The 23,701-nt window shown below is 30.1% G+C and overlaps 1 protein-coding gene across 8 annotated transcripts in view; it reads left to right on the top strand.

Moving 5' to 3' along the window:
* Positions 1-23,701, top strand: part of Dys (Dystrophin) — a 623,806-nt gene that overhangs the window by 8,772 nt on the left and 591,333 nt on the right. For 2 of the 8 annotated variants that reach the window (XM_088183011.1, XM_088183006.1), the window contains exon 1: positions 3,113-3,429. The exons of the other annotated variants lie outside the window; for them this stretch is intronic. In XM_088183011.1, coding sequence (XP_088039137.1) covers positions 3,411-3,429 — 19 coding nt within the window. In that variant the 5' untranslated portion in view covers positions 3,113-3,410. Of the gene's footprint in view, positions 1-3,112; positions 3,430-23,701 lie in introns of those variants that run through there. 8 annotated transcript variants of the gene reach the window in all.

Raw genomic sequence — 23,701 nt, 5'->3', positions numbered from 1 at the left:
GTAATGGATAAAAAATAAACAATTTACATTGGCTCCAATCGTAATGTGTTGCCCGTCATAAAAAATCAAAATCAATTAAAATCAGTTCATGAGTTAATTTTATGATCCACGTGTGATGATGAAACAGGGGAGAAGCGCATGGGAAAATTTAAGTATGAGCTACTCCAGATTTTTATAAGAACTGTATACATATTTTTCATTCATTTAAAATATATTATTTGTATTTATTTTTCTACATTAGCTCACATGTTTCATCATTAAGCATTTTTTAGAAGCCATTTACTACAATCAATCCTCATTGAACCAATTATGAAGAGCGGCTTAGAATAGCCCTTTAGAAATTTCTGTTACACAATTCGATCAATGTAACGACGGGGAGCAATAGAGCGAGAAATTATTATGATAATTTACCCAACGAATTTCAAGGTTATAGTGAGTTATCGCATAATAAGGATATGCACAAATTATGTTGCCTAAACGATAACCTCACTAGGCAACGTACAAATTGATAATGACACAGGTGTAAAAGTTTCGTAATTCACTTGCGTAGAGGGAGAGCGAGCGTTCGCTTGCCCGGTGTTGCCAGATTGCGACAAATTTCCCTTCACTAAAGGAGTTAAATTTAAATTAGATTTAAATTATTTTTTATTTTTTAACTGCATTGAAAATATTTTATTAAAATTTCTATTATTATATTTAAATATAATTACAGTACCTAATATTTTTTAGTGTACTAGTTTTAATGTTTGTTTTTTGGCAAACATTTTAAATTATAAATACGGATTATTATTAAAATATTTCTATAATATTATTTTGCAGGATGAATTTCCTATTATTTAATTTATTATGTACTCAATATGGGTGATTATTTTTAACGCAAGTATTGCCGACAAACCATGGAGCATTTTATATACTATATTTGAAAAAATTACTTAAATGAATTTTAAGCACTTTGTATTTTATCTTAAATTCCAGGTTGCGCAAAATATACAATATTAAATAAAACGCTATTTAATTATAAAATAAAATAAAAAACATTATTAAAAACATTTTGTATTATTTTTACGAACTTTTTTAAGGGGTAAGTGTTCTTAGCGCCGGCCCTTAAGACGATATACCAGTATTTTGATATTTAAATAACTTAATCAGTAAAGTAGAGATCACCGTCACGTTTAAATTAATTGAGGCTTGCAAAACACTTTCACCGCGCTTGACGTCATGGAAAACATGTCCCAAGCGCCGATGACGTTCATAGCCGTCGTCAACTTTTGAACCTTATATCATAGTTGTTACATAATATTTTTAGATTAAAAATAGTTTGAACGGTATATTAAAACCTTTTTTATTAAATATTTTTCTAAGAATTATAGGTCTTTCAAATTATTACTACATATAATTAAATAGAGCACTCGAGTAAATTCCCATATTTTATATGGCAGAACGTTTTTTTACAGTTTATACTGTATGTAGCACATATTCTAACTTTTATAAATTAAAAAAATATGTTTATGTATATAAAATAATGTACTCAAAGTAAATAATAATGAAACTTAATGTATGTGTATACATTGTAAAGATGTAGGATATAAAAATATCAAAATAGTTATTGATTATGAAAAAAGTTGGTCATATGAAATATTTAGGAGTAATTGTATACAAAATTTCACGAAAAACCTGTAAATATATGGTACTTTATGGAAGCCGACTAAAATAACATATATTGTGAGCGATGCAAATGGTAGAGTACGCTCGGGGTAAGGATTCCGCTTTGTTATTATGTGCGTGAACTGTGTGGCTCAAAACAATTTCGCTCAGAATATTTAATTTTTTTAGTTTAAAGAAAAATATATGTTTATTTAACATACATACATCTGAGCTAAGTTGGAAATTTCAGCGGACAATTAAAAATATATTATATAATCAACGAAACCGGACATTGATGTAATTATTTAAATATTTGCAAAATTCAAAATCTTTCACTAGTCAAAAAAATAATAAAGTCTCTAGCTATTCATCAAAAGCAAAAAGATATACAATGGGAAAAGAAATTATTCGCAAATTGTTTAATTGCTCGACGACTCTATTAAATCATTAGAATCCATTGAATAAATTAAAAAATTATCATTGGCGCAACGATAAGAATATTATTTTTTTAAGCCTTAAAGAGAATAGTGTAAAAAAACCAACAACGTACGGATTAATGAAAAAATAATTAAAATATTTTAATCCACAGGTAAGAGAACGAATAACTTACAGTGTATATTTGAAGCCCTGATATAAATTAACCCAGATATGCCCAAAAATTTTGTTCTCTTGAAATTTCATTTATAAATAAAAAAACAGTGGCACGAGTTTAGTGATCTACCCATGGGACAGTGGGTATATCTGGATTAAACCAATATCAACACAAAATTATTTAAAATAAATCACTAGAGAAGATCGAACTTCTGTGCCACACTGCACTTTAATGACGTATACCAGCGTTGGCGAATCAGCGACTGTCCTTAAAAGAGAAAGCGAGACAAAGAAGTACACGCTACATCGCTTCTCCCTCTCATATACATGTACACGCACACAATAACAAACCGGCATCCTTATCTCGAGCGTACTCTACTATAACACTAGAAAAAAGAACCAGAAAAACATTTTAAAGTATAAAACAAAATTATTTTCCAGATTCACTTGCAATCATATTGATTAGTCAATAAGTCAGCTGATTACTTGCGAGCTTAACATTGAATTCGCATACAGTGAAGCTTACGTTAAATTGACACATTTGAAATTCATAGTAAAGCAGCTCCAAGTATTTTAATCGTTAATTGTGTAAAAATAACCACATAATATATTTTAAATAAAAAATCCAATTAATCTATTATTCATATTTAAATATATCGTTTGTTTTAAACCGAAAATATTTTTTGCAATTAATTTCAAAATATTAAAGATATAGTATTTCAAGATATAGTTAGCGCATAAGCATTCTAATGGTTTTAAATTAGTAATGAATGCAACGAATAACTTTATTAGACTCTTGTATAAAAGTTTTCCCGATATACGGGAAAAAGAGCGAATGATTTTTGCATACTGGCAGCACCGCTCAAACTTGTCTTCCAGTCTCGCTCGGTTGCACCGAGTGTTGTGTACGTCCGTCCCGGTTTCAACCCTTCGTCGTGTGTTTCACAGTCAGCTTTTGACCTGTCACTGTCGGCGCGGTGATTTGGAAGTGTTCGGCGGCTTCGGCCGGCCATTTTGTGCCAGTTTTGTGACAGTTGCGCAAAGTTGTGACAAGTTTTGCAACCAGAACGGTTGTTGACATGCCTCGGGCTCGTCCCGGCGCCGGTTCCGCTTCGGTTTCGCCACTGGAACTCTTCCACCGCTGAGAAACGACGACTGTCGACCGCCTAAGAAACATGGACGGAATCTACATAGGTGAGGAGCGAGGACTGGAAACCTAATACCAAATCCTCACATCCAAAAATCCTCGACCTAACCTCTTCTTCAACGAACAACTTCAAAGATCAAACTAACAAACTCGCAAAGAGCGCAACGAATCCAAAAACAACTTATTTTAACCATAACTAAACTAAAACAAGTAACAAAGTTTGTAGTAACTTGAAGAATGAGTTCGAAGTAGAAACCTAAAGCCGAATCTACAGAACCTTCAATCACAATATCCCTAATTTAACCTTAATTTATCCACAACACTAACAAACATTTTACGAAGTATTGAGGAATAAGAGAATATGGGAGTAGAAACCTAATGCCAAATCCTTGACGCCAGAAAAAAATTCTCAACTAAATCTCATCTTAATATCAGCAAACTTAAACAAGTGTTTATTCAATTTAAAAAATCGTGGATTTTTATTTTCATATGTAAAGAGCTCCAAGAGAATCCACCGCTTCAACCCAAATATCTTTATCAAAAGTTTTATTAACTTTTGAAGAATTGTGTAAAACACAGCACCAAATCCTGATATCCTCATCTTAAAAAGAATGTGAAAATTTTGATACTTTGATACATCATCATCAACGATTTAAACTACAAGAAGTTTTCTTTCGGGTTCGAAGAAAGGCGGATGTGTCTTTTATACGTGAACAGCTCTGAAATATAGAACTTCTTAGAATCCATTTGTTTGTTTTGTTAATTTATTTAGCTTATGTAGATAATTGTTTATACACTAAACAAATTTATTCTAAACATACATATAAAATATATTAACATAAACAGAATATAAAACATATTTTTTAATGCACGAAGGTGTCTCTTTATTCCATAAAGAGGAGGAAAGATTGTCCTAGGAATATTATTATGCAAATTCACACCTGTGTATATTATTCTCCTTGCCGTACTCGTTTTCTTATACCTTAAATTGTTGCCATTTCTAGTAGTAAATCTATGTTCCTATATAATAATCTCTCAGACACGGTAGAAATTTAAAAACACTAGGGTCCATATGAATTCGAACCCAGATCATTCAGGTCAATGTACCACTCATCTTTAATGCTTTAATAAAAATAAAACTTTTTTGCTTAAGAACCATGGGTAACAAATTTTGAGCGGTTGGTACAGACTGGTCCAAAAATTATTTACCAAAATCTATCGATGGATTAACAGATTTTACGACGAATTTCAGTAATTTGCCAATTCTAGGTAACATTGTTAGGAATTACTAAATCTTTTTACCGTAATGAAATAAAATACTATAAATTTTTATCATCAAGTCATTTTAAATATCTTCAGAAAATATATTAGGCATGACATAGATGCCTTTGGACTGCAATGGTAAAACCATTTTGGGCATGACGTACACGCCTTTGGACTTCTAAATGTTAACCTCACACAGTCTTAGAAGTCAAAACATTATCAATTTAAATTAAAAAAAAAATAGTAAAAACACTTGAGGTTAAATCTAAACACAAATTAATAAAACTCTATACTAACTCCATCAAATTAATCTGTGGGAGAAAGAGAGAAACTAGAACTACGCTCTCTTTCGAATATTGAATAGTGTTGCTCTAAAATCACAGTTACTTATGCAAACTGTGACGTAGTTGTACTGCGTCTTATCTAGATTGACATTTGTTTAAAAAAGTGTTATTTATTAGAATAATCAAGGGACGGGACAAATGATTGATTGAAGAATTCGAAGAGGTTGTGCTTCAAGATTCTTATCACGTCTGTCAAATATCATGTTTTATGTAAAACGAATTAAAAACGTGTATACTTGTTCATTATAATTTGTTTGAATGCTTAATTAATTAACTTATTTGTATATTTTGTATATTCCTTGAATAAAATAAAATCTATTGAACATATTGTAACTAGCTAAAGTTAGTCACTCTGTGATTTTCCTAGCTATATTTGTGTTTCACACTTTATGCAGTTGTTAAATTTTTAGTTTATTTACTGCATAAGTAATATTTGTTTTAGACAATTTACCACTCTATATAAAATCACGACCAAGCATGTTGACAAAAGTACCAATTGGCAAATAATTAACCGCCAATTCCAGCGTGAACGATAGCGAAGCGTTGAATTCACTTTCGATGATTCATCACCGATGCAAATCATAAGGCGTCTCATTCAGGGTTAACGGACCAGAGCTTCTCAAACTATCTCCTTGCGCAATAATCGGCCGCATGCAATACCGGATTGATGAATTTGCATAATCTCCGATCAATTCCGGTATTATCTCAAATGAGACCTTGCTTTGATTCGCCAGATGATGCAGTGAGATAATTCAGATATGGACAATTATGCGGTCTGAATATGAATGAACTAGAATTTATTGCATCAATGAATTGTGGTTTCCAATCTGCATACATTACCATGGCCAAAAATAACGTTCGAGTTATGAATGACCGTACAGAAGATCGTATTATTGTTACAGTAATGATTTCTTTTTAAGGAATAGTTGTGTTAATAAAATTATATTGTACAAAGTATAAAAGTATTAATTTAATATATGCTCTTATGACACAACAAGTCCTCGGTTTGCTAGTGAAATCGAATTCAAAATATACACATTCTCTAATTTGAGTCTAATTGCAACTATAATTGCTCGATAAAACTATTTAGCAATCATTAGTAATTTAGTTATGTACAATAAATATTTCTAAATTAAAAAAAATACTTTTATGTATAATTGATTTTAATTTTATTTATAATTTCATTATAAAAAATAATATGTTTATCATAAGGCAGTGAGCTCTGGCGTCATGAAATATACACGTCCTGTAAAGTCATTTATATCATGTGCAATGGTGCATTGGAATATTTGCCTAACTATTAAAAACAGGATCATAACGTAATATAATGATATATACAGTAGTGTGACAAAATAATTGGACCACTCCTATATTTCACATATTTTGCAAGCAAATAATGTAGGAAATAAATGTGCGTAAAAAGATTTGAAGCTCGTAAGTAGGCAATGATTTTTAATTAAATATACACCCAAAAGGTACAATATTGGTACATATTAAACAAATGATATTTATGGTTCTATCAAAATGTTCGGATGAAATTATTACGTTTTATTTTCTATATCATAATTGTAATTTGTGGATTAATTTCATAGGTTTTAATAATATTTTTTATTTATTTTTTTGTAAAACAGTGATTTTTATGAAATGACTCAAAGAAAAAATATTTCTGCTGAAGTGAAAATTGCTAATTTACTTTACTTGTTAAAGAAACTTATACTCTCGTGTGTCTTATCAATCAGTGATGAGAATAAAAAAAATCACAACGACATAAATATAAACGAATACGCAAAACGACCCTTCAGACGGACAGTAAACTTGTTTTTATTGCATTGCAAAATGCAGATGTAACGGCTGAAAGAATCGAAATATCTAAGAGAACTTTACAACGTTGATTATGCAAGGTGGATGTTAAAAGCAGCCCCACAGTGAAAAAGCCACGACTATCAAACTCAATAAAAAAATGTTTCAAATGGGCCAACAACACCGATATTTGACTACTAATATTTGGATATGTTTATATTGAATATGTATTTATTTTATTGAAAATTTATAATCGTTGCATTTTTGACATTAAAATGAGTGGACGTGTGCGGGGCCCGCACCGGCTGTGCGATCCCGCCGAAGTCACCAAAAGAATGTGTACCCGTCACGCTAGTGCTAACAGAGTGCCGCCAAGTTTTGGCCATAATAAACCTAAATATAAATATATATAAATGGGCCCCCTACATACAGGGCCCCATTTATATATATTAATCTAAAAATATCTTTAAAAAAAAAAAAAAAAAATAAACTAAATTTTTTTTATCTAAAAATATTTAAAAAAATGCGCTAGTAGAATTATATGCTGCTTTAATTGTCTATGGAACTCCAGTTGACAGTTGTGAAACGTCCATTTGTTGTTAAAACCCAAACCCAATCTAAACAAATTAATCAAACCCAACTGCAGCATGAATTTTTCAATGTACCTTAAGGAACCGATTATGTACATTAGTATAATTCAATGCAATTAGATCAATAATGCTATTGTAAGCAAAGAAATATGTTAGTGATTCAGAGCGGAACTTATATAACCTTGTGTTAAATATTTGAACTGCATTGAAATATCGATCCATTTTTTCTATTCGCTAATCAAATATTGTATCGTGCACGATGAAGGTATCGATAGTGTTATCTGAACCATATTATTTTACAATTGCTATCTGAACCTGTTTGCACTTGTTTGCTTATGTAACCTATATTTTCACTTGATCAGGATTGTTCCACGTAGATAAAAAAATCACTTTAGGCCAGTTCTAACGGAAGCAAAAATCAGTTAATATTTTTGAGAGTTCACACGAAAATGATTAACTCAGAACTCTTCAGTCTTGTTTTTGTGTAAACACACATTGACGATACCGGTTACTAATTTCTAAATTGCGATGTGTGTGTTTGCAATTTTTGGTACTATTTTTATTCCGAAAATACCGACATTGCTGTGTAAACTTATAAAAATTCACGCCATGGTGTTTATTTGGGTTTAAACACCGCAGTTTTATTACTGTTTATTTTTGAATAAGCGAATTTATATAATTCGTATGAGTTATATTTTTTATTTGATCTAGTAACGTAGATTTAATACTTTGTGTTTTATTTTTAACATATTTTTATTGTTTTCTCTACACTATTTAACTCTTAAATACTAATAAGCAATCGTTTCTCAATTCAGTCACAATCACATAGAGCAAATATCGTTATTAATAAAAAAAAACACATGAACACAAAACTGTATAGAAAATTTGACTCAAAAAAGTAAGAGCTAACACAAAGTATGTAAACAGTTAAATTGAACTTAAAACTATATAATTTATTTATATGCTTAAAATTAAAAAAATATAATTGTTAATTTTTTTTTAAATAATCCTAATCAATATATTTTTTTTTATTATATACCTATACTTGTCCTTTACAATTATTCTTGGTATGCAAATAATCTTCATAAATAAAAGAGTAATAACCATTTTGATAATAAAACAAATAGTTTACTCAACAGAAGCTAGTTTTTATTTTAATAAAAAAATCTAATCAATCTCACCGGTCATATTTCTTGAATAAAAAATATAAAATTAATTACTTTGTATCGGTAATAAAATAATAAAAAAGTTAACGACTTTATCAAGACCTTGCTCAACAAGGGTTCTGTTCTCTAGGTCACCCTGACTGCCTATCTACAAATCATAAGTTAAGGTTAATGCTCCTGCTTTTTTTAATTTTATTAAACTATATTTGTTAATAAAATATTTACTCAGTTGTCATATGCTACGCCTCTTCAGTAAGTCGTGCAGACTCGTCTGGTATAACTTTCATTAGTGGCCATTTGGTCTTGATTGAGTCGATCTGCTGATGTAATGACTAACTCCAAAATTAGCATCATGCCGTAATCGAGACACTTGATAGGCGTGGATATTTGATATTTTACTTATTGCAATAATGAAGAATTGTATTTAAATATGTCTACCAATTATACATGATTCACAGGTTGAAATATCATAAACAATATAAATCGCGGTCATCTAACTCCTAGTAAGAAGTATCCCTTCTTGAAATGGTTCACCTGAAAGATGTTTTCTTGAAGAACAGATTAACTTTAGGAGAAAAAGAGAAAGTGCTGCTGGTGTTTCTTGAGATTGTCAGAATAGACAAAGTGGTAACTGCAGTTTAACGGGAATGAAAGGCTTAAATACCAGCAAAGAATAGGGGAAAGTACAGCGTGCCTTCCGATCCTTGTTTCTTTGACCAATGCAGATGATTCTGGGCGGAACCAGATTATGTTTTTGTCTAATATATATTATTTTATATAATGTATAACTGAAAATATGGCGATTCTCTGGAATGTAACAGCTCAGCGACTTTTTTTGTGGAAATTGCACTATTATTAGACATTTATTTGTAACGCCAAAAAAATACGATTTTAAGTGAATTCAAATCTATTAGTTTTAGGACCCTTTTAACAAGTCTTGCGCAACTAATTTAACGCAACGATTATGGGTGGTACGTTTTTGTAGAAATCTATAACCAAATAAAAGTATAACATATACACCATTAATAAAACGTGTACTATTTCACTCGCTACTGATTTATTTGCCATTCTCTTTATGGATTATTCATATTACTGATGCATCATTGCCGCCTTTGTGAAAAGTTAATTGGACAGTTTTATTGTTATATTTTAAATTTGATGAGAAGTCAAAGTGCGACGCTCGTCTTTAGACCTTCAAAACCAAGAAAATTGTTTTTAAACAAAAAATACTCATGCACACACGCCAGAAGTCGATAACCTTTAGTATGAATCGTTACATTAATAAAAATTGTCGAATCTGTCAGTGGTGCTTGCTGATGAGTCATTTCAAACCTTTAATTCAATAAGACAATGGTACGCGGTATTTATCGATAGGTGAAAAATAGACCCAGCTCGCATGTCCCTATTTACTATACTCAGTTCAGAAATCACAGTCAATAGGCATAATTTTAATTAACAAGGCTCAAATTAAATTATTTTGAAACGTTCATTTGCTGTTCAAATCCATACCTAATATGAACGAATATACTAACGGTATTATTATTAATTTGTTTATGTTGGGTTTGGGTTTGAACAGCACGAGAAAACTAGTGGGATGTAACAACTGGTGGTTTTTGAGCGTGGTGCCGTGATAATTAACAAGTACCGAATTTTATTAAATAAAGCATTTCAATGGTCCATCATAAACTTTTGAACTACCTCATTGTTTTAATAATGTGCAACACGTAAGGATATCTTTCTCAAACAGTGTATATTTGTTAATACCGCCTCTTTTGCCCGATTAATTAATTGCTTCCATATATAATGGTAATAAATGTAATTTATTTATTTTTATTTTATTTTTTTAATTAATATAGCTAATATAGCTAATTTTAACACTGATTTTTTTAACTAAACGTACATATACTACAATATAAACATAACAGATTGGAATGTATTTACGATACTCAAGGTTGGGTCTTTCTTTCAACGAACAAATTCTGCGAATTCGGTCATAGTGAATACCACCACAAACATTCTATTCACAAATGTTTTTCGAAAGCATTTTTTGTTAGGAAAATGCTTAGCTTATTATTTTACATACTTATTATTTATTTATTTTATTAATTATTTAGTTAATATAGCTTTTTTATATCTAACTATTCTTAAGTTGTCTCTATTTCTAATAGTAAATCTATGTACATCTTTATTTATTATTAAAATACTCTGCTAACATATTATTTTCTAACTTATACATATATAAATACTAAAACTTTCATCTTCAATATTTCGTGAACACTTAAACATTCCAATCTATCAATCATAGTTAATTTAGCACATATTTATTATATGAAACTGCAATGACTATAGATGTTTTAATCATTAAAAATAATAAATGTAATATGTAACTGATAAGGAGTTATGTTACTTAAAGTATGTATATTTGAGGATGCTACTAGTTCTTAAGATTTTTTTTACCCTATTGAGTTATTTTTATTACGTGGTTTGTATTTAAAATTTTAAAATCATTATTAGATTAGTACAGATAAGTTTCGTAAATCAGTTTGATAAAACCTAGAAAAAAGTAAAAAGGTTAAAAATGTTCTATAATATATTTAAAAACAAAAATTAAATTAAAAACTTTTTAATTAAATTATTATTATTTATTAGTAGTGTACTTTAAGCGTTCTAAGAAATCAAACATTTTAATCAGACAAGAATCACGATAAGATAAGTAACATATAATAATCAGTGTCAGTCATCGTGTTTCGTACATTTTAGAATAATATATGTATTATATTTATTACCAATAAATATTAATTTTATTTATAAATCCACTACCAATATAATTTGCCATATTCAATATTGTGCAAAAACTTATCTGATGTTTTTTCGTAATTTATGTGTTTTTTTTATTACCTATATATCGTAATGTGAACTATGAATAAATATTTTACGCCTTTAGCTTCCAAATTGTATTTTAACCCTTTAAGTAGTGATTTAATTTATATACATTTGTTACTTTGTTGGTATACAATTGGGAGTGAGTTAATTTGACGTATTTTTCCATAATTATTTCTGTTGTTATTTATTTATAATTACTTTATATTGCATTTATATTAAATTATTTAAAAAAAAATATATTGATTTTTTACGTTTTATTTCTTTGATTTATATTATTACTTTATTATATAGGTATGTTTTATTAATTAATTTTACCAGTTTTCTATTATTAAATTTCGTTAATGTATTTAAAATATTTTTTATGCATTATTTAATTCAGAGGCTCGCAATACATTTTTTAAAATTATTATAAAATATTTTTTTGTGTTTATTTATTTCGTACTCTTTAATTATTTTCTATAAATCAATCAATATTAAATAAAATTAAAAATATATTATATAAATTTAATCTGTTTTATTTAATATTTCTTCAGTTATATTATATGTGAATATATAACTATTTAGGGTACATCAGTACTGTGCATCATCGACCGCCGTACATGTACGGCGATACCGCTCAAAGAGTTAAAAAAAAAACCAGTAAAAATAAGATTTTACGATTTCATAAAAATATAACTAAAATAAAACTGTAATTGTAAGCTCCTAAGCTCCAAAATTAAAGTTTAAATTGAAATATTTTTGCTATATTTTTTACTGCTTTTTTTTTAGTGATATGAAGAGAAAATTGATTTGTAAAGTAACCAAAGTTTTAAGATCTCGAACAAGCTTTAGTGGCAATAAAATTACAGTAAGATGATAGATATTCATTTAAAACTATTTAATAAACATACATTTAGTTTAAGTACAATATTATTAACCATATTTATCATTTAAATTGTCTACAACTTTTTTAACATTATCACCTACGCAATATATTATATAATCGTCTTCAAACAGATGTATTTTCCTTTTTTGTATTATTAATTACATTTTGATTTTTATTTTTTAATTAATTTTTAAACCATTTTAAAACTATTTCACTTATATCGATATTCTCAGTTGAAAATTTTTATCTTTATCCTGACTGTTGTTCACATAGAATATTTTGAGAAAACCTTTACTACTTTTTCCATCACCTTTTATATACAAGCCAACATGTTATATATCTGCATTTAAATTTACTGAATATATTGTGGATCTCTGGTCCAAAGGGCTTGGTATGATTTCAGTTTAAAAATCTAACAGGAGAAGCACAATAACAACAAATATAAATTTTAAAAACATAAACGACTAATTAAACCGTTATTTACACACGGTTGCTCGGGGTGGAGTAACACAAATAATTTAATTCCAGTCATTAAAAATACAGCGATTAAAATAATACATAACACACCATTTTATACTCTTAAAATACTTTAGTCAATATTCTAAGATGTGATAAAATAATTATATTCCAACATTATTTTTTACTTTTTTTAAGTTCCAATAAATGATACGTTTATATGATAATTTTTGTTAATGGAAGAAAAAGTGTTATACAATTGCTTGTCTGCGGTGTCAACGACCACGAATGTCAACTTTGCCTATTGTCAAGGCTTAGTTAATTTTTTATTTCAGTTAAGCGACCAAAGTGCGAGTGTGCATTTTATTATGCACTTCTGCACACGAAACTGCAATACAAACTGCAACGTCGCTAGATACGAACACATATTAAATGACAAACGTGATCTTGCACACATATTGCGTTTTCACACCACTAATTCATTTGTAATTTATTCATATATCACACGAGCATGTGCATACCCGCATAAAAATGGTGTACCTATAGCGGACCCTAGAACTGGTTTAGGGTAACCGTACAAAAGAAAAATATTATACATCGTAATTCAACAAAGTTGCGTCATTTCAATTAAGAGCTTCTAATACTATGTAATCATAACTCATGGGTCTTTCCTTATTAGGATACCTAGTAAATCAAACTCTTTTTGATTTTGATGCGCCGCCAACACCTGTTAGAGTGAATCAGGTTTTTTACGAGAAGAACATAAGTCAATGAAATATTTTCACACGCAGAGCATATTGTAATTTTATCTTATTAATATTCCGTCGGCGCTATGGGGCATTGTTTGCATATAAAATGTACTTCCTCGTATAGGAAGTTGTGGCTTATATGAGCTTATGCGTTAATCGACTCTCCTCAAATGGTAACTGACTAGATGGCTATTGCAAAAGTTAGTATGGTGCCGTAAAAGCAGTAGAATGCCACATCCGATTGTTGACGTTATAGTAATAATATATTTGACATCATTCCAGTACATTTTTGCTATATTATTTTCTAAAAAATATTTCCCCACTTATGACTGAAAAGGTTTTATTGAAATATTACTGCCACTAGAATCGGTATGATACGAGCAAAGCAATATCTCCCTACTTGGAACTGACCCGTTCTATTGACCTCAGCTTCGAATCGTTTCAACTGCATCCCGCTTTTATTTTCTACACTTGATTATGAATTAGTATATGTGTTGATGCATGGTGTATATTGATTTAGTTTCTTCCATTTACTAGTTTCTTCTTTTTTTTACTTCCCCTTTCGCTCTCTCGCGTGTTAGTAACGAGAATGAGAGAGATAATAATATGGTTTTTCGCAAACTAAGATAGAACGAGTAACTCGGTTCAATTTCAGTATGCGCGTAGGCGTCCTATGGTCAACACGCATGACGAGCGCTGCATCGTGGTCACGTGGTCAAGTTATAATACCACATGCTTATCGGGGACTTCAACAGACTCTTACTGACATCTTTGAATATTTTAGGGATTAATTATATTTTTGATGGTATATACTTCTAACAGATATCGTTATTATATTTTTTCATATAAAATTAAATAATTAAAAAATAATTAGTGGTACTTGATTTTGTTAATCTTTTGCAATGTGTATTTTCCTAGATCGGTTTATATAAATGTCACACCATAACGATTTCTTATTTAGAATCGATGGCGACAAATTCTAGGATAGTCACAGATGTGGTGTTCGTATTCTGAAGTATCATTTTTATGCCTTATGGCATTTTGCAAAAGCCGACAAAGATTTTGCGTAAATTGAATATTTACGACCGAAAAGTTTTCACTGATAATGTATTGGTGAGTGCCCACACAAACTTTTATAATTATCAGTAGCGTAATTTTAATAATATGACAATTTAAAAATTGCGATTATTTGGCACATTTTTCGATCGCGCGCAAATATGCCAGCTGTACGTGACAGAAGCCGCCGTCCGGACGTCATTCACGGTCGCCGACTTCAGTTGTGACTTCGGTTCGGACAACTTCCAGAGAGTGTAGTGCAGGCATAACAAATACCTAGTTGAACTCTTGTACTTGAACATCGGAAGAACAAAGTGAAAGCTGTTGCTTTTCTCATTTTTTAAATTTATGCTTAGATGTCCAAATGCATGTATGTCATGCCCATAATACCATTACAGTCCAAAGAAATATATATGTCTTGCTCAATATATTTTTTATTGTTTGAATCCATTTTAAATGACTTAATGATACAAATTCCAGCATGTTTCATTAGTTATTCAGCTTTGCAACATAATCTCACTTATTGTAGGATTATTTTCTTAAAATACATATATAAATATAATATTATTATTTTATCATATGTCCCATGTTAATGAATAGCCACATCACTCCCACGATGCTAAATAACCACAGATCAAATAAGATGCTTACATATTTTAGTGTTGTGCAAATTTATTGATTTGCTTCGTGACGATTCAATAATAGCTGAAAGTATCTCGTTTCGCACGTCAACATATCCAATCGACCTTTATTAGCAGCTATACCAGCTTCCACTTTATGCAGACTTCAAAAGTGATTTACTGCCAAACGTCGTATGAAGCCATTCACTTCTTATGCAATTTCATTTATTCCTTTTGAATTGAACTTTGAGCGAAGTCTATTGAAATTATTTGTCGCGGGCATTGTGCGTTCTTACCATCGAGTCGCAGCTTAATTTCTAATCGTCACAAAAGCTAATTTATATCTTGAGATCTCTCTTAGTCTCTCAGCGTCTTCTGTTGGTTTAGCGACTGTTGTATAATTGGTATTTTAATTAACGTCGTATATAGAAAGTGCTTTGACAAGGCAAATACAAGAGGAATAAATTCCAAAGAGTACTTGCATCAAGCATATATATATATTTTTGAAGTGCTTAACTTATGTAGTATTTATCTCATATTTTTCACGAGAGCTCTCCAATATATTATCATATTTCGGAAGCATTGATGGGTCCAAATTAGGGAGATAAGTGATAGTTTTATATGTATATATGTATATATAAGTCGTAGTATTCTAAAATCTTTTATATATTTTTTTTATATAAGCTGCCTGTGGATGTGAGATTGTTAACCAATAATAAAGTGTCACATAGCTAAAAACGCACGAGTGCAGGACTCGCTTCTACAGATAGGTAAATAAAATACGCATATATGCGTCACCGGATGCGAATGTATTAAGCCGCGTAACGCAGTTGTTGTTTTTTTTTTTTGTATAAATTGAGTACTGCAAGATCTTTTAGATATTTTGTAATAAACAATCTCACATAATGAATGTGAGATTGTCGATGACGCATATATGCGTAACCAGACGTGAATGTGACGCGAATTTTTTAACGTAATGCAATTATATTTTTAAGCAAATTCGAGTATTGCAAGATATTTTTTTACTTAACTGCATGTTGATGTAAGATTGTCGACTGATAGTAAGTAGTTAAGATATTTAACTACGAATAGATAATTAGAGTCATTCGGTTTTTGTCCTGTAAACCATAACGAATCTATTTGTTAAGTCATTGAAAATACGCATTATTTGTATATTCAAGGTTGTCATAATGGCGAGCAAATATTAGCAGTAAACGGCAACATTTTGATTGTCAGTGGGTAAATGTTGAAATTATAATTGTACAAAAATATTTTTAATTAAAAATATATTATTTCCGAACTAAAAGATTGTAAAATATGTAATTACCAATAAACAGTTTTATTAATAGACTGCTTTGATTTTAAAATTTTAATGCAGTTGTATTCACTTTTAAAAAATTAATGAAAAAGGCAAAGAGATAAAAACATTTACAATTAGAAATTAAAATAAAACAAAACCTTTTTTATTTTATGTGAATTTTTGAGAAACTGCAGTAGTTTTAAATAAATCGTTATGAAACTTATTATAAAAAAATCTTTTAAATATTTCGGCTATGCTCGTTAGCCAGACTGATCCGCCTTCTTATTTCAAAGTGGCAGCTATTCAAAAAAATTAAATTTGTGAAACAAGTGAAGAGGTAAACAACGTTTTTAAATACAAATTTAGTTTCTTATTTTACAAATTTAATTTATGTTTCTTCGCAATTTAATATTCGCAAATTTAATTAATGAACATTTTTCTTAAAATAACGTTATACGATTTTTGGTTAAGTTTGTTAGCCGCCTTATTCAAAAATAGTGCTATTCTAAATATTAAAACTTTATAGCTTTATTAAAAAAATTTAGAAAAAAGCATAGAGAGCTAAAAATCTATAATAAAAAATATATTTATTGTACACATATGTTTTTTAAATTTATTTGTGGAATATAATTTAATTTGAGGTTACGATAGCTGCAGTATTTTTTTATTATATTGATTGAAACTTTTTTGAAAATATACTTCAATGCTTATTTTTTGGTTAAGCTCGTTATCCAGTTTGATTCAAAATGGCGGTTATTCCGATAAAAAACATATTTCATAAATCAGTAGTAATATCGACTTTCAAATATATTACTCATAGAAATCAGACATTTTATACTGTGTGTTTCACTTAACATAGAAACGGTCATAGGTTGCCTACCATAGATGATGGAGATCAGTTGCAAGCATAATTACGGATGCTTTTAAGTAGTCTGAGACGTATGAATGGGGCCGTTTTCACCTGTTTGTTTGTCTCAGGTGACATTATAGTGGAGTGCATGTACCGTTGTTCGTTTGCCAGACGGAACGGCGACCCGTCCAGTTCCTGTTTTGGCAAAACTCGATCGGACGTGCATTGCATTGGAACCGCACAATACGACTGGTTCGTATTACATCACGAGAACTGCACGCTGCACTGGATAAGAACAATGCTGGATTTTAATTGAATTTCATCAGTAGTGTACTTTCGCTTTGACGGTTAGATTTTGGATAAGTTTGAACCATGAGTTATCATTTAACGTTAAGTTAGATCGTTTGAAAAAATCTGGATAATTTAAATAAGAGAAGAAAGTGAAATTAAAATACTGTCCAATACAGATAAATTGTTTCTTGGAGATCAACTTTACTGGTTTATGTATTCAAAATGACTGGTAAAACAACAAAATTGCAACAGTTGTCTACGATAAGACAATCTTTTTTTGTTGTCAATGATTTTTATCAACTCTACGTTGGATGCGTTTTTCTGAAAAACTATTTTATAAAAAATAAAAAATAAAAACTGTTTGATAAATTATATATGAAAAATATTTGGAAGGTTTGCAATTTATTAAAAAAAACTAATAATCTAAAAAAATATGGAGAGGATAATTTCTTAAGGTTGTTTCCAAGAATCTTTATCCAAGATTGCGGAAACAAATTTTATATCGAAAATTACAGCACTTCATCATGATACGCGATCGTTTGCGATTTTTATGCTTCAATCCTTATTCTTATATACTTCACAAGAATCAATTTCACAAAGTGGATGCAGATTTTCCTCGAGGGCGTTCTTTGCATTATATAATGAATGCATAACAGAAATGTGAACCCTCGGTGCCAATTTTGAAGCATCGCGTTTTAATCGAGTGCGGCGAGAAGATTGTCCGATAAATTTTTAACTCGGTCCGAAAAAATCGAAAACGATTATGGCACCATTATCGAAATACGAGAACCTTGACGGAAACAGGTTCAGCGGCAAACTTTCTACAAACAACGTATAATTTTCTTTGTCATTCCTTAAATACCGTTGACGTGCGCCAATTAATATGCAATATTTTAAAAGCAATAAAAGATTATTATGATTATTTTAGGAATAATTATTTTTGGAGCATAAGATTAGTTTTATTATAAAAACATAGTTGAATAAATGGCATAAAAGCTTATTTTTAAAATACAATTAATTTTTTTTATTACATCTCAATTTCTATTTTTAAACGTTTTATATCTCTTTACATTTTTCCCTAGGATTTATTTTACCGGAGCTACGAATTTTTTAACGTTTTGAATAACCGCCATTTTCAAACAAAATGGCGGATTATTCTGGCTAATGAACTTGGTCTATATATTTATAACATCTATTTTTGATATAAGTTTCATGACGATATTGCGTTTTCAAAAGCCCATATAAATGACCAAAAATATATTAAAATTTTATCTCTTTTCTGTTCAGAAATCATAGTCAGTATACAGCGTTGAACAAAAGCAAAAAAAAGCAAAAGCAAAAAAAATTCTAAAATGGCGCGTGTTTGAGAATACCGATCAATCCATTGTGTTTAGATGTGTTTTTATTGCTGTATCCTGTTAAACATTTTTTACAAGAGGTTGAAACCCTTAGTCTAAAACAGATCTGATCAAACTCTTTGGAAGGTGTAATGCCTGCACTACACTCTCTGGAAGTTGTCCGAACCGAAGTTACAACTGAAGTCGGCCGAGATCTACGACTTCGAGTAAGCGACCACACTGTCGCAAATTTCATAGGCCGTGAATGACGTTCGGACGGCGGCTTCTGTCAACTACAGCCGGCATATTTGCGCGCGATCGAAAAAAGTGCCAAATAATCGCAATTTTTAAATTGTCATATTATTAAAATTACGCTATTGATAATTATAAAAGTTTGTGTGGGCACTCACCAATACAATATCTATGAAAAGGATATTCGAAACGATTTTTTTTAACAAAATCAAGTACCACTAATTATTTTTTAATTATTTAATTTTATATTAAAAAAAATATAATAACGATATCTGTTAGAAGAATATACTATCAAAAATATAATTAATCCCTTTTGGTGCCCTAAAATATTCAAAGATGTCAGTAAGAGTATGTTGAAGATCGAGTTTCATAAAAGCATGTGGTTTTATAACTTGACCACGTGACTATGATGCAGCGTTCGACATGCGTGTTAACCATAGGACGCCTACGCGCATACTGAAATTGAATCGAGTTACTCGTTCTATCTCAGTTTGCGAAACACCATATCATTATCTCTCTCACTCTCGTCACTTAACACGCGAGAGAGCGAAAGGGGAAGTATCTCACCGCTCGCGCTTGAAAGAGCAGCTCCGACTTTGGTCCCTTTGACTCCGGTCCTTTTGCCGACAATGTTCGGAAGCGCTCGAAGCTAATCAAGTCGACTGAATTACCCCCACTTTACCTCCCGTTCTCGGTAACCTCGGACAACTTCCGAGAGATTTTAGAGCGGGCAGAACCGAACTCGACCAAAGTAACCCACTATATTCTCCGTTCTTGGCCAACTTTGGCCAACTTCCAGAGAGTGTAGTGCAGGCATAACGATATACGTAGATTCGAATTCACTATAAATGGCAACGTCATCACTCTATGGAATGCGTAATCTGGGGCTTCGGTACCTGTTTCAAGGTGATATGAATATATTTATACAAAATGCTGAAGACAATGAAATCTTACATTATAAATTATAATATCTTATCTTTGTGGCAAAATCGAATAATTGCATGAGCCTTTTGTAAATAGCTAATTTTTTTAATTATATTTTATTTCCTAGATAACTAGAAACATTTGTTGTTGCACCACGTTTTTCATGTTTCACCTTCGTCCACCGAACCAAGAAATGTCATTATCATTTCAATGCTAAAACGCGTCATCCCATGACTGTGGTCTAAACCTGTAATTTTAATTTTGTAAATAATATAAAAACGATTCTCTATGTCAAAATAAAGCAATTTATTACTAATGTTATGAGTCTCTAGCGTTTCAAATATCAATTTGTCTACGCTCACCGCACCCACGATTCTTTCCCTACTTATCAAAATTTGATATACCCATTTGTGAAGGCAAGAGGAGTGTGGGAAGATGTGGAAACTGGTCACCTATGGAGCTCTATCTGAACGCCCACCTGGACCCTATGTTGTTCGCTTTCCGAAAGCCACGCTAGACCATTTCACCTATGCACCACCTACATAAACGACTAGTGATTAATTGGAGTGCAACGTGTTTCTAAACACGAAGACCCGTCAGAGTCACAACTTCTATGTCTAGAAGATATCATAATTAGTCGAATGATCATCATCATTCTCCTAAACGATCAAGTGATGGGTTGTACTCGAGTGAAAGCGAAGTGAATGAAGTGCTTGTATTTAATAGTTAGATAATATAAATTTGTCACGGAAGTTCATAATAGCTGCTGCTAGCAGTAAAGTGTGCATCCGTTTTGTGAATCAGTCACATCAGTTTTGTTTTATTAGAGATATTATTCAACCTGCTATTTTAGAAGCATGAATCATATGCTATAAAAACAAGTTACCATATGATCATAAGACTTGAATATTTCATGCAAATCGTTTACTATAAATTATGTATAATATATAAATCTATTCTATAATTCTTAAAATGCCTGTCTTAGAAAAATAAGATACATGTAATATAGATTTAGTAACGGACTTTCTAAACACACTAAATTTTTAATTTAATTTAAATATTATACATACAACGTATGACAATAAAAATAAGAAAATCCTGTGATCATCAAAAGACTCTAGTGATAATATCAGTTACAGCACATTCATTTTACTTATTTGATAAAAATGTATAAAGAAGAAGATGCGGTTGTACATAAATTTGAATTTATGTAAATTATCAAAGCAATTTATTCTTTAATATTGATAGCCCTATTCTAAAATAAAATTTATATGTTACTACATATGGAAAAGTTTATATCATGTAATTTTACTGGCACCCTAAATAAATTATATTTTCACCGATAAAAATATATATCTACCAGTGAAAATGTATTCCGATATCATTTTATTGAAATAATTTATTAAAAAATATATTTTCAGGATAGATTTGAGACTGTTTTTTTAGATTTTCTTTGAGGGATAACACGAAAATTTCTGATTTAGAATTTTTACAGATGACACTTTAATTTTACTTAAATAATGAATTAAGTATAATAGAAGATGGTTAAAAATCATGTACTCGAACTAAAAATGAAAGATTATTGTAAAAATATGTTAGATAATAATATAAAAATAGTTATAGATAATAAAGAATATAAAATATTTATCAGTAGAATAGTAGATAAAAATAAATTTAAAGGAATATTGTAATTACATAATAAAAAAAATAAAAGAAAAATAGATATATTATCTAGGATAAGAAATATGTTAAGTGTAAATACAAGAAAAATACAAAATTGGCCAAAGTAATGGTTGGATATTCAATAAATATTGAAATGGAATATAGTATTTATATATAAGTTAGAAAATAATATGTTACCCGGGTATTTAATAATAAATTAACACTTCGTAATTTTAAACAACCTGAGAAAAAATGTTCAGATATTATGGACATATTAGCTGCCAGTAAAAATAGATATTCAATACGTGTGGACAAAGGACTCCAAAGGGTTAAGATTAAGATTAAAAAATTAATAAAATAAATAAATAATCAATAAATACATATCTAAAAGTTTTACGGTTCATTTACCATTAGTGTGTTTCAATCGTAAAGTTATGTTATAATGTGCCATAAACATAAGTTGTAATTTTATTTAATATACTGAAATAATTATAGGTTCAAAACCATTACCCATCAAGCAATAATGATAAACATATCTATTATTATTGTTGATTTTAAAATAAATAATACATTTTGACGTTTCAATGAAGAAGTTATGCAAGTTTTACGTGCGAGTATCTCACCTGTGTAGTGGTTATGTACACAGATGGTTGAAGTCCAGTGAATATTTTTTTTCCGAAATTGTTGTGATTAAAAAAGTATATAAAAAATCTACAATCGTGACAATTATGCGAGGCACACTCCAGTGCTTCTCAAAATTACATGTATCTTTATTTTTATCTTAAATGACGTGACGTTAATGTTTTTTAGTTCATATGTAAATGGTTCAATCGTTCGTGCTATTTAAGGCGTGAGCTATGCTGCTTCATAGTCTTGCATTAGCATTGAATAGATTATCGCCACATGTCGGTAAAAATGTACTATGTGCTATAAAAATAATATAGATAAGGAATTTTATCTGACGTAAGATTGAAAAAAAAGTTAACATGATATAATTTTTTGTATGGAACGATATCAATGCATCGGCTTTTTGGTATTTTTTTAAAATTTATTCAAACACCATCTCTATTGTGATTTGTATCTAACCTTATCACTTTCATGTCAGTGGTGTTTATTTTTTACTTTTAGGGTAAAGTTTGATATTATTTAATTTCCCACTTCCCAGTTACAGTACTTTATAAAAATTATTCAAAAACTTCTTGCACGGTTCCACCCTTTCCTATGTAGTGTTATAAAAATATGCAGTCATTGTAAAACCATAATATTCGTACAAATTTAATTTTTAACAAAAAAAGGCTATGATAAATTTCTCGAAAAAATTGCTGATTTTTGAAATGAGAACTAAAAAAATAGAAATTTCCGGGTAAACTCGTTAGTTGCCTGCATTCCCGTATGTATTATACCTGTGGTTCCATCCATAGGAGATTTTGTTTTTCGCCCCTTTCGGTAGAACGGCCAATTACAAAAGTATGGCGGGTTTTAAAACAAATTGCCGTTGGCTGCAAGAGCAGACTACGAACAGTTGATTCTTACCCCGTTGTAACGTCTTGCAACAAAGAAAGATTTATAATAAATAAACATCACGCCGATTCCATCCTAAAACTGTATCAATATTCATATTATAGTATCATTCTTTTCTATGATAATAATGGTTTTTATTCAAGCCATCAAAATTAATGGTTTAAAACCTGTGAAAAGTGTCGTAAAACTATTGGATTTGTGTCCCTCTAATTTACTAGAAATCGGAGTGGATTTCGATTTTCAACGAGAACTATTAACGGGCTTAATATTGTTGACGCAAAAGAATGTGCACTAAAATCGTTAAGCCGTACTCCACCAAAAAAGACAGCCACGGATATTGGTACATTCCAGAGCGTAACAATTTCAAATATACCTATAACAATTGACCAA

The sequence above is a fragment of the Plectrocnemia conspersa genome, unplaced genomic scaffold (assembly GCF_051122295.1).
Source record: "Plectrocnemia conspersa isolate PC_06_02 unplaced genomic scaffold, ASM5112229v1 ptg000003l, whole genome shotgun sequence".
In the NCBI taxonomy this organism is placed as follows: domain Eukaryota; kingdom Metazoa; phylum Arthropoda; class Insecta; order Trichoptera; family Polycentropodidae; genus Plectrocnemia; species Plectrocnemia conspersa.
This window is presented reverse-complemented; position numbering and strand designations above follow the sequence as displayed.